We start from the raw sequence: 13,440 nt of genomic DNA, 5'->3' as shown, positions 1-13,440 counted from the left end.
ATATTGGTAGTACGGTGGAAACCACCACATAATCTATCACTGGATCACTGGTGGCATCTTCTGATGGATATTTTAATCCTTGAGCTCTCTGTTGCACGGTCTCATGGAGCAAAAGAAAAGACCTTAAAATCTTGGTCAGAAGCCATCAGAGCTGTGAAGTCTTGCCTATAAAGGGGGGGAACGGGGAGGGGATGGTGCAGATCACTCACTGGGCTGGGAGGGTTTTTCTTTCTTTTTGTTGATTAATTGCCAGTATTGGGATGGGTATGCAAGGGTGTGTGTGTGTGGATGTGAATGGGTTTCGGTGTGAGAGCGTGTATGTGTATGTATGTGGGTCAAGGAGGAGACAGACAAGCGTAAATATGTACAGTATATGAAATGTTTTTGTTTTGTTCTAACTGTTTTCCCCTGTTTTTTGCGTTTGTTCTTTTCAGGTGTACAGTGGACATGTTGCTACAGCAAGTGTGTAGAGCCGTGCTTGTGACTGTCTGCCCCCTTTTTCTTTTTAAAAGTTGGCATAAAACTAATAAAAAATTGTTAACAAAAAGAATAAGTCACCATGTCTTTTAATTATGAGAACCAACGCTTGTGGAATTGCCTTAATTACTGTGTTATATTGTCTACTTGTACAATCAATGTTATATTTTACAATGACAGCATCATATTTAAAAAAATCGCCTCTAGTATCCAAGCAGATACCTTTCTCCATCCAGCCTTTGTAAGAGAAGGATTTTATCTTGCGACACCTGATGTGTGTGCAACATCTGGTTTGTTTTCGATCATGTTAGGGCCTCCAAAAGGAGATTAATGTAGGAGAATAATAATAATGATTATAATAAACATTACAGATACAATAGAAGCCTCACACCCTTGTGCTCGTTTTTTTGACAGGGGCCTGATTTTACAGATATACAAGGTAAACACTGAGTGTATGTGTGCTTCTTTTTATTCTGTTGCTTAATCTTCTACTAATAGTGCCATTTTTGAAACTATAAATCAAATTGTCTGAGTTTGTCTTAAGAACAGTGAATTTCCTACAATAGTTGAGTAAAACATGCTATAGAGCACCCCCTTGTGGTATTATTTCGTTAAAGCACCACACAATATTTAATGGCTATCAAATGTTTTTTTTTTCCTGATTCAGTATTAATCTCGTTTACGTTTATAGTCTGATATGCTGCACTGAAATAAATGTAATTTATAAGACTAGTTTCTAAGAGACACAAGCTAGACCATCCCTGGTCTGACTACCAGCAGCTGAGCCTCCTCATTTTCTACGGACGGGTTTTGTAATTAACACATCTGACTGTTTTGACTAATGGTCTCCAGCCTTCATCTGCTGGTTGCCTGGCAACCTCGCAGTGATTAAAAGAGGCCAGTGAGTGTCCTCAAGGACATGACACATCACCACTAGTAATACCTCAACCTTTCTTTTTAAATGCCTTTTTCAAAGAAAAGGAGTATAGGCCACTTTTATTATCTTTAATTTAAAAGATTATCCTTTTCCAGAGACAACTTAGAACATCATGATCTTGCGTTGGGTTGAAAGATTTATGAATTATGATGTTATTCAGGTTAATTAGACCAACGATGCTCCTTGATTACCTTTGTAGAGAGGTGGAAAAGCTATTCCCCTGTAAACTTCATCCCACCAACATTGCAAACCAAGCATCCTCGAGCATCAGTTCATTTTGCTCCATCAGCTGTTTCCTGGAAAGTGATTAAGTGATGAAAGAAAGATGTGAAGCAGACCAACGACATATTTCCCACATCTAATCCTGAAATAATTAGATCACCCCAACGGTGTTTTAAAGTTTAAAGTTGCGACTTCACCCCTTTTTTCTTATCCCCCACATTCCTCTGATGCCTCCTGGAAGTCTCTCTGAGGTAAACACAGAACACACTGGAGAGATTATATTTCTTGGATTCCCCGGGAGCAACCTGGCAACTTGATCCTTCTTAGAAACCAATCATTAATGAATAAAATATCCTCAGCTATTTAAATTGGGATTATTTCTGCAGTTAAAGTAAACAAAATGATTTCTAAATGTAGAAATTGAAACTGTCAGACCCTTTAAAACGTCATCTCTCAGATGGAAAGGAACAGCAGAGCGGCTTTTACTTAAAACATTTATTTGATCCAATTCTTTGGAATGTAATAGTCAGTGATGAGTCTGAGACAACAGAGACGGATGAGTCTGGGTGCTGACCAGAAAGTCAATGTACAAACAATACTTTTAGTCACATAAGGCCTCACTGCGTTCTAATTCTTTTTACTTTGTTTTTTTTTTCTTTTTTCTTTTTTTCAGACAGCAAAATTACGGAAACAGTACTGAAAATAAAACATCTTTTCTTGTCATACAAAGAAAAAAAAAATGAAACAATGGCACACACATCAGTGACGGTACAAAAACACAAGGTGATATTATACCAAGTAAATAAAACTGTTACGCATATAAGCTTTTCCAAGAATGAAAAACATCTCATGTAAATTTTACATTTCAGAATTATAACATTGCCATCTGAAACTGTAATAAAAAGAAACAACAATAACACTATCCTCTCCTCTCTCTCTCTCCTTCCTCCTCTCTTTTCATAAATCAGCATCATAAACACATTTTTTTTAAATATATCAGTGCAACATTAGTTTTCACGTTGAGTGCTGCAGCATCTTTTCTTCTTCAAAGAGGAAAGAGCTGAATTAAGATCTGGCTCAAACATCAGAGACACATCTAGATACCGACGAACTTGTCTGATTATATATGATGAACATGCAGAAAATGAAGGGGGGGGTTCTTTAAAGGAAACAGTCATGAACTGGGCTGCTTGAATAGTGTTTTTATACTTTGAATTGTATGATCCAACATGACGCTGCATCAGGTTTGACATCAGGCGCAGGCGGCATGATATCATACCCACATCATGGCTGAAGAGCTCATGGAGTTGCTTCAATGAAAGGAGGATGAAGTATGAAAAGGATGTTATGCTCACAAGTCATCAGCTTGTTTGCTTTAATTCATTTAGAGTAAATTAGGTTAAGCAAACAGCAGGTGGTGTTATAAACTACTGTTTTCATGCCTGCGAGACACCGCTGTGACCTCGGGGGGAAGAAGTGTGAACAAAACCAGCCATTTGGCCACAAAAAGAAACAAAATAATGAGATGTCTTCAGGAACTTTACACTAAAAACCGGTTTTGGGCTGCCTTGCTGAACAACTTATCTCAGAAAAGGCAAAAACAAACATTAAATAACCTTTTTTTCTTTAAAAAATAAAGGGTGACATAATTTGCAAGATAAAATCCACTAAGTCAGGGGTCATCAACCCTGGTCCTCGAGGGCCGGTGTCCTGCATGTTTTAGATGTTTCCCTGCTTTAACACACCTGATTCTAATTAATCATCGTCACCAGCTTGTCATCAAAGTCTGGATAGTTCTGTTGATGACACAGTCACTTGTATCATGGTGCAATGAAGCAGGGAAACATCTAAAACCTGCAGGGACACCGGCCCTCGAGGACCAGGGTTGGTGACCCCTGCACTAAGTCATTTGCAGTATTGCACATGACCTGTTCATTTTGACATATTTTGGTCAGAGAAATAGGCAGGATTTGTTAAGTTTCACCCCCTTCAAACCCCCCGAATGCCTAAATTGTTTGATATTGACAGGAAAGAGAAAGTGCCTTCTAGATTAACAGGGACGGTTCAGAAAATGGGCGTTAAATGCAAGTCAGGAAGCAACTTGAAAAGAAGAACAGAAGATGTGTTAAAACAGGGATTGCTCTGCAAGTTAATATTTCAAGTTAATATTTCAAATTCACTTTTTCGTTTATTCTCTTCATGCAGCCCAGTGATGGACTGGCTAGCTGTCCAGGGTGTATCCCAACCTCTCACCCGAAGAGAGTGGGGGCAGATTCCAGCAGATCCCTGGCACCCTGAATCAGAAGAAGCAGGTCCAGATGATGGATGGATGCATAAATGGATGGACGGATTTTACATTGACTATAACAGTCAAACTGAACTGTCATGTTTGTAGATCTTGGTGAACAAAAAAAGTCAAACAGAGGGACCTGTGGGGTGAAAACGGTGTGAAACATCAGTGCTTCTGCAGCGAGCGTCTGTTGGGACCGATGAACTTGATTTAGCTCTGCAGACTTTTCCAGCATTTCCCCCCTGATAGTCAGCATGAGTGCACCAGAGAGAGTGCAGCAGCTTCCCAGCAAACACAGATGCACGGTTTATCAGTCCAGAGAGTTACAATCTGACCCATCCACATCCTGCGAGCCCAATAAAAGATGCCTGAAGTCCTTCTCATGACTCCCGGACGCACCGAAGGTTTAACAATCACGTCGTCTGCCAGTGAAGGGCATCGATCCACGATTGCGATCATGACTGACTCCTCCTTGACCTTTTGTCAACGTCGTCCTGGTGCTGAGGTTGTCTGTTTTACCCTGTTTAGAAAAGAAATGCTCTTCGCATCCAGGTTACGTTTGCAACCGAAGCGGCACCCTGTGTTTCTCTGGTCATCTGAACAGCAACCGCCAGTTTGATTCCTGCCCAGAAAGGATACTGCAGCACTGGTGTCTTTTTTTTTCCTTTTTTATATAGAAAATGGCGCTCAATATATTAAAACCTATGTACAATCTGTAGGATGTGTCATGTGCCATGAAAATGAGGCTTTCAGAGCTCCCACATATTTTCTCGTTTGGAAAATCCCATAGTTTTCTTCAGTTCTCCAGGAAACTAAATCTCATCTCTGAATTAAAACAGTTTAGTCCGAGTCGGTACGACCGCCAACAAAGCATGAAAACGTACAGACCCACAACCGACACGCGTGGCGAGCTAAGTGACGGCACACAACAGCGATAAAAACGTGTAGTTTTATGATCACAGTCTGGAATTTGTTTCTGTGTCAGAATGCCGGACAAGATGCCAGCTGACGGGAAAACAACTGGCAGAGAAAAGAAAAGAAAAAAAGGCAACAGAAAAAAACAAAAAACATACTGGAGGAAAGAAAAGGCACTGTTGGAGCTGGACGCAGGGTCGCGGGCCTGGACGGCGCCTGCTGCACACAAACACACACAGGCACGCACACGCACACACACATACGCACACGCACACACACACATACACATACACATACACACACACACACACACATGCCTGCACTTCAGGTATGCAGATAAACATAAGCGTAATGCACACGCACACCTTAGATGGAGATGTACGAGTGTGTCACACCCTCTGTGGGACATATAACCAGCTAATGAGCTATATGTCAAAATTCACATACTTTGTTCGTCCTGTTAAGCAATTGCATCTGAAACAAAAGACAAAAAAAACAACAAACAAAAAGTCAAATTCTTCCAATTAAGTACACGAACGATATTTTCCTCTGAATTGGTCTCAACACCAGCATGTGATTACATGAAATCAACAAAGCACGTCGAGAAACGAAGAGAATCCTTAGTTTTTTTTTGTTCTTTTCCTTTTTTTTTTTTCCTGTACATTTTCTTTATACACAGTGCCCCCTACAGGTCAGTCCCTTCCACTGCAGCTCCTGAGAAATAAAATTACTTCGGCTCACTGTCAGCCCACCCTGCCGTCCCGTTAGTGGCTTCAGCCCCCTGTTTCTCTCTCCCTCCTGATTGGCTGCGTCGACAAGTCCATCCGTGGAGCGATCGGAGCCCCGTTCCCGCGTCTCCTCCTCACGCCTCGGAGTAGTTATTGGTCTGTCCGTTCATCTTGTCCTTCTTTAGCTTCACTCCGTCCACCAGCTCAAAGTTATAGTTTTCCAGGGCGGATAAGTTCCTGTCGGTCATGCTGCCCTGCGAGCAGGCGCAGTACAGGACGACGCCGCAGATGGCGCCCAGGAAGACGCCCAGCGCAGACATGGCGATGATGGTGATGAGGATGGGGTCCAGGGTCTTCAGCATGTTGCCCGGGCCGCCCAGGTCCCCAGTCTCCTGCGGCAGAGAGTCTATAGCTGCAAAAAGACACACAAAAATAGAGACTATAGATCGACAGCTGAGAGGTCAAACTGGAGGATTTTGACTTTTTATCACAAACTACAAAAACAGCAATCATTTCCAAACAGAAATTGAAATTGGCCAAATTTGTCAAAATAGCCATTTTAAAATGTTTTATTCTAAAAATGTACAGTATACATACAACAATAGCATGTTTAACAGCCAATAATACTGGATGTTATTGAAATATTAAAGCTGATGCTACTGAATTTATAAAAAAAAAGTTGCCCTCAGATCAATTATGACATCATCAAAAGACCAGTTGGCTCATTGTTTTTGCACATGCATGCTTAAGCTTAGTTCAGTTCACTAAACATCTACTGCATAAAGAAAGGCACATAAAGAGTCTAAAATAACCAAATCAGATCATTCAACAAACAAGTTTTGAGCAGTAAAACATCTGTCTGTGGAGACGCTTCACGTAAAAATGAGAGTAACTTATGTGCAACACTTACGCAGCATAAAGATATCAGTCGGAGGAGACGTGGGAGGTTTAGGATCTAGAGACAGAGCGACAGGTTCTCTGTTAAATCAGTGCACATGCAAGACAAAGCCAGCTCCGGTCCCCAGCATAGCACCAAACAACAAAAAGGGGAATAATAATTGCCACATGAAACCAGGAGCACATACCCCTGCAGTCCTCGGCGTTGAGCCCGTCCTTGATCTTGATGTTGTCCACGGCGACGTGGCCTGTGCTGCGTCTGTCTGCGACAGCTTCCACCACCACCTGTACAGAACAGCACGTGTGTCACACGCCATTCTTCAAACACCGGCTTGGAAAAAGGAGAGTAAAAGCTTGGGCAGGCATTGAAGAGGCGTCTCAGGTAACAGGTAAGAGGATGCCGAGTCCTGATTGCAGCACTCTTTTAAAATGTCTTCTTCAGTCTAAAGTTTCTTTCGTCAATGAAAATTATGACTGAATATCGTCGTCAACGAAGCTTTATCACCTTAGGAAAACGAGACGCAACGAAAATAATGGTCATGTGACGATAAAGATAATTAATTATATAATGCAATATCATAGTTGAATAAAAACGAAACTAAAATGTAGATTACAAAATAAAAACTCTGCTAAAATGTGTCTTCATTTTCGTTGAACAAAACGAGACAAGACGAAATGTTAAAACAAGGATCCTTAATATACATTTTTTAGAGGCTGATGCCAATAACGCAGAGCTCTAGGTTCACGTCAATTAAAAACAAAGTTACATAGAGAAACGCGGGGATCTGCTCTGGGGCTGGGAGAAGAAGAAGAAGAACCATCTTAGGATACACTTTCCTACATAGATGTGGAAAAGAATGTGTCGTTGAAAAAGAAAAGGATGGGGAGAAACGCGGAAAAAAGAAATATGTTGTAAACTCAAATGAGAGTCTTCTGTATCTGGAATGAATGTATTCTTGAGTCTATAAGGTAACAATGATATAATAATAAGATAACCTTGTTTGAATTGTAAAATGTGTTTGGTTAAATACAATCTTTGACTAAAACTAGACTAAAATGGTCCTGGACAATTCTGACTAAAATAAGACTTAAATGCTCAGACTTTTAGCCGACTGAAACTTGACACGAATAAAAGGAGTATGAACGTGACTGAAACTAATAAAAACTAAAATGATAGCTTGACCCAAAGACTAGACTAAAACTAAAATTGAAACAGGCTGAAAAACAACACTAGTTCAGTCTGACCTTTTTTTTTCTTCCTGTCCTTGTTTTGAGGGTCACTTCACTGTTGATCATTACAACAACAAAACTGAATATAAATTGAATACAAAAGTTATTAGAAAATCCCTCACAACATAAAGTAAAGTTGTCTGAAGTGTAAAAAAGGTTAGAGATGCAATTATCTCACCCCTCCTGCCTTTAGGTATTACACAGAGGTGTCAAAAGTATTCACATTCATTACTCAGGTAGAAGTATAGATACTAGAGTTTAAAAATACTCCTGTAGAAGTTGAAGTATCATCTCAAGTTTTTTACTCAAGTAAAAGTATAAAAGTACTGGTTTCAAAACTACTTAAAGTATAAAAGTAAAAGTAATGTAAGGGGGAAAAAAGCCATTAAGGACAAAAGCCATTGAAAATGAATGCATCTTAGTATAATGCAAATATATTAAAGAAGCATATATGTGTACTATTGAGCATTAACATGTGTTTCAGAGAGCAGCAGATATGATGACTAGTTGCCTATAAGTATTGTAATGGTGCAAAAAGTCAAACTTCAGAGGCATGTTATCATTTATCCTAACCTTTATTGGAATGTACATCCAAGTTTAGTTGCAGGAATCTGAGGGAACGGATGTAAGAACAAAACTGGACAAGAACATCTGAAACAACCACAACCAAATTCTATTTCCGGATGGAGAAATTTAACTGGATAGTTTTTTTTTTAAAGGCCGAAATGAAATACTGTAACAAGGCTGTTACTAATAATTACTCCAGTGAAGTATAGATAACCAAAATTTCTACTTAAGTAAGGTAACAAAGTATTTGTACTTTGTTACTTGACACCTCTGGTATTACATAACAAGCTTCTGATCTGAGGCAGGAAACATGTACATGCGGTGCGTTACCTGATAGGAGAGGTTGGAGCGTGGCAGTAAAACACGCGCCTCCCTCCAGCGGTTGCCCTGGTGACCACTGATCATCCACAGGATCTGCTCCTCCTCAGCCTCCCTCCTGTGCTTGATGTGAAGCGAGCCTGCGTGCTCGCCGAACATGTGGTACCAGAAGGACATGCACAGGGTGGTGTCGGGTGTGGTGATGGGCAGGCTGACCAGCCTGGCCACCTTCTCATCCTCGTCTTTGTCTTGGCCGGTTTTGCTCGGAGCGTCTGCGTCGGTCAGCTGCATGTAGATGAAGTTCCCTAATCCGCCTGCAGGGGGCAGTAAAACACAAGAAATGACTGCAAGGCAGGGAAACGCTCCCGACACCTTTTTAAAAAACCCATTACAGAAACTCCAGACCTTAATAAATGTGAATATGCAGCCAGTAAGTTGGTACTCAGTAGATGTATATCTAAAAAAAAAGCGCCTCTAAATGCTTAAGGGCGATCTGGACTGCCTTTTCAAAAGAGGGAATATTTGCCTCACACACAACAAACACATCAAGGGCCTCAAAAGGTTTTTTTTTTTTGTGAAAACAAAGGGCTCTGCATCAACATGGTTCAGGAAAAAAAAACACAAAAAAAGTCTGCCATCTGCCACCACAAAGACCTCATATTTTTCACTCGTGATCTGGTTATGTCAAGAAATCAAGGAGAAATCCTTTATTTTCCCGGCTGCTCGCTGCCATCCTCGCACAAGCATCCATCACGTGCAGCCACATCTGGCCTTCCTGCCGCTCAGACTTGGATGGAGAGAAGGCCGGAGAGGAGCAGCATGCTGATGGATTTCTGTGTTGTCCTGCTTTTAAAAAGCTGAATACACCCCCTTTTTTTTTTAGAAAAAAGGTTATTTTTCAGTGCCGAATGTAGAATACAGTTAACATATAGTTAAGTCCAGAAGAATCTGGACAGCGTAGAATACACACCACAAGACACAGACCGTACTAAAGTCTAGAGCTCATGGAAATCAGCAAATTGTGAGTTTCCTCCCTGAAGATGCTGTGCCAGACCTTCACTAGAGCCTCCTACAGCTGCTGCTCATCTCTGGGCCTTGCTGCCTTCACATTTGTCTCCAGTAACTGAAGAGCTGCTTGGCTGGGTTTCGATCAGGGGTGCGACTTGGCTATCGAACATTATTCCTTTGCTTTGCCTTCAACGCGTCTTGAGTTGCTTTCGAAGGGTGTTCAGGGTCGTTGTGCAGCTGCGCTGCCAAGCTCTGTCCTATCAGTTTTGTATCATTTGTCTGAACGTGAGCAGAGTATTGATCTTTTCTACTTCTGTCGGCAGTCACCGCATTGATAAACTCCATTAGCAGCCATACGAGCCCACACCATGATACTGCCTCCACCCTGTTTGACACACAATGTATTCTGATTTGGATCACGAGACGCTGCTTTCCTCAAAGTAAGTGTCCAAATCGGAGTGAATGTCATGTTTTTATAACCTTTAAGCGCATTAGTCCTTTCTCTTTCTCTCTATTTATTCGAGAGAAAGAGTGTATAATGATTATTCGATACATCATTATACAAGCAGGCAATAAAAATTATGGATCAGAAACCTATGAGATGGCACCACTGTGAAATTTTACGAAAACACAACCTTTTAACTTTTGAAAACTTTGTGAATTTTAGTAGTCTTAAACTGGTTTTTAAATGTTTATATAATCATGTTTCACCCCTGTTCTCTGAAGTGGTTATTAGGCATCAGAGCTCTGGTAGAGTAACCACACGGGCCTGCACCAATGGTGTCGTATCCCAAAGTATAAGACCTCTTTTGGTGAGTCGGTTTTTTCTGTGAAGGGTGCAAAACTCTGGAATTCTTTACCGACTAATTTAAAATTAGAAACGTGTGGCAATATTTTCAACAGAGGACACTATGGCTAAACAACAGTGCCTACATGAATAGGTCAGGTCTGGTTCTGCTCTTGAATGTTGTCTTTGCTTTACTGTATATCTTATGTCATCCTCTAATTTTATTGTATATCTTATTGTATTGTATTTATATTATTTTTTTAAAAGCCTCCTGTGGACAAGTGTTGCAAATTAGCATGTATGCTAAAACACTCAAACAGTGCATTTGGTTTGTCCTATGTTATTGTGATGTCCATACCAAATAAAGAAATATAATAATAAAAAAAAAAAAGGAATACACATCGGAGCTGGTTCGATAAAAGTGTGTTACAACATCTTGAATCATGGTTAATTTAGTAGTATTATTTTTGAACTTTCTGTCCTTGACTGCAAGCATAAGATAACCAGCCCAATGGGATCTTCTTTTCTCCTTTTATTTTTTTCTTGGGGCTGTAAGCAAAAGCGTAAGCAGAAAATAATATTGCAAACTCCCAGCGGCGCAGAGTGATATTCAAATCTTTGTTGGGAACACTTGTAACTTTGAGCAACCTTGAGCGTTCTCCCGGAGCATCTGTCGAGCGCAGCTGGTTAAAAAAAACCCCACCAAGGTGAATGCACATGTCACACCTGTGTGGTCCAGGGTCGGTCCTTTGTGGACGGCAGGAGCCCCGCTGGCCTGGATGACCCAATCGGCTCCCGAGCCGCTCTCTCTGCTCCAGCCGCAGAACGACAAGAAGTCGAAGTTGCAGGCGAACCACAGATAGGCTGCAGGAAAGAAACAACAAACACTGTAAGGAGCCAGAACCTGCACAATTCATCTTGAGAAACAGTAGGGGTGTAACAATATATCGTGCCACGAAATTTCGCGACACAAAAACGTCACAATACGTGTCGTGGAGGGGACAAACTGTAGCGCGATATTGGGTTATTAATATTAATCTATTGTGTTGACTAGCAACGACCGCGCCTCGACCCGCGGACCAAAATCTTCCTCCTCAGAAGAAACTAGTACCGTTTTGGTCCCGATCACGGGGCTCTTGCAGGGTTTTGAGCTCTGAACTTTTACTTATGTAAGGCTGGTGTAGAGTTAAGCCTTACCTTATTAAATTAAACCTTTTTGGGGTGGTGAGTAGGATAAACACGGGGACAACTTCTGCTCAGTTCCAGTGTACTTTAATGTCCGCTCAACAGTGTAGGATTTTAGAACATCAACACAGCAGCTAGTGCTGTATCACTCCGCCCAATCTAAAACAGACTAATCACTACAGATAAACTGACTAGTGTCATTATAGTCCCTGATTTACATCAGAATATAAAGAATATATTTATAAAATAATGAACCCTCAATTACCAAAATAACCTTCTTAACAAAAATAAATTTCCTCTAACACTTATAAGGTGAGCATGAATCAATCTTTTTTATGACGTAAAATTGTATGTAATTATTTACTTTTATTCATTTATTTAATTTTAGTTGTTCAATTTCTGGAAAAGAAAAAAGTCAAATCATACATGAAAGAAACTATTCAGTTTGTGGCAAAATATTTGTACTTGTATGAAACTGAAGATGCATAATGCAAACCTGACATTTACTTTTAGTTCAGTTTGTGGGAAATGGTTGTCCTGGCTTTCTCTTTAAAACTTAAACAGTTATAAAGCATTACAAACTGGAACAATAGTGTAAACGCACAGCATTGTTTTGTATTTTGTGTCTTTCAAATAAAAGACCATTTTTTCCAGTCATATGTTCCTCATTAAAGGGTGTTAAAAAAATACTGCTATAATATCGTACCGTATCGTGAGATTAGTGTATCGTTACACCCCTAAGAAACAGCCCCCTTCTGATGTGGAAGATCTTTGTTTGATGCATCTGGTGCATCCTTGCGACCATGATCTCCGTTACTGGCCTCCCATCTGCCCGTATCACGAATATGTTTGATCCCAACACAGAAAAATAATCCACCTGTGCTGAACGCCTGAAATAAAAGAAACCAGGTTGCTCCTTAAGGAGGCATGAACATGCAACAAAGCTCCATGAAGATGGTTGTTGTTTTTTTTGTGATAAACCTGCCTTCCAGACACTCCTGAGGCTCTCCGTGAGCCTTTTATGTGTAGTTTTATAACATCTAAGTGCATCTTACCTGTAAAAAAATACCAAGTCATTTTAAAAAGGCTTTAAAAGCAACCCTTAAGGACTTAATTAGTTGAATCACACGTATTTTATTAACTAACGAGCTACCCACCTCACACAAAGCCTCCCATCTATTCTTATAAAAGCTTCCAGGGAGTCAACTCAAGTGTTACCAGAAGGTCTTGTAAAACGTCCAGTGACAAGGCAAGGCTAAATAATTTGATCCCCTGCTGTGAAAGCTAAGTAGGTAATGAACTGAGCGGCTGTGTTTAAGAGGTGCAGGCCTGCAGAAAGACCTCCAGTTCTGGCAGGATTATTATTAAGAGTACGCTCACTGAAAGAGGATTGTGTACGTGGAAGCTGCCGCGGCCCGTGTTTCTCTTTCTCTCTTTTTTGTACCGCCACTTCCTCAGCTGAAGCAGTTGATCAAAACAGCGGCAGTACGATCAAATGTTTGGGATCGGCGCTTTCGGACGGGGAGGATGAGGGACTTTCCACAGAGACAGATGCCACCAACAACAGTGGATGTGGTTCCTTGAAAAAAAAAAAGAAAAAAGGCCTCTCCCTTTTTTGCGTGCCGGCAGTCGACTGGCGGCAGTGGTTCACCACACCATCCGGATGAATGCAGCAACCTCTGATCAGCGGAGCTGTTTCTTAGAGGCTAATAGGATGCAGAGATGGCTGTGGAGCTGCTGCACTCCCAACCCCGAGTCGACTTCACGCGATGCTTCGGCTCGGCTAATTGAGACCCAAGAGGCCGTTATTCTTCCTCTGCGGCTTTCTCCAGCCCTCAGTCAGATTCTCTCCTTTACCTTGACTTTTCCTGCTCTCTTT

General features: G+C 41.0%; 1 protein-coding gene across 1 annotated transcript in view; it reads right to left on the bottom strand.

Moving 5' to 3' along the window:
* Positions 1–2,116: 2,116 nt before the first annotated feature.
* Positions 2,117–13,440, bottom strand: part of LOC133452482 (neuropilin-1a-like) — a 98,933-nt gene continuing 87,609 nt past the window's right edge. Inside the window, exons 13-17 of the mRNA XM_061731819.1 lie at positions 11,103–11,240; positions 8,594–8,895; positions 6,655–6,751; positions 6,480–6,524; positions 2,117–5,981 (exon numbers count right to left, since the gene is read on the bottom strand). Coding sequence (XP_061587803.1) covers positions 5,704–5,981; positions 6,480–6,524; positions 6,655–6,751; positions 8,594–8,895; positions 11,103–11,240 — 860 coding nt within the window. The 3' untranslated portion in view covers positions 2,117–5,703. The remainder of the gene's footprint in view (positions 5,982–6,479; positions 6,525–6,654; positions 6,752–8,593; positions 8,896–11,102; positions 11,241–13,440) is intronic.

Source organism: Cololabis saira, chromosome 10, assembly GCF_033807715.1.
Source record: "Cololabis saira isolate AMF1-May2022 chromosome 10, fColSai1.1, whole genome shotgun sequence".
NCBI classification, from domain to species: domain Eukaryota; kingdom Metazoa; phylum Chordata; class Actinopteri; order Beloniformes; family Belonidae; genus Cololabis; species Cololabis saira.
This window is presented reverse-complemented; position numbering and strand designations above follow the sequence as displayed.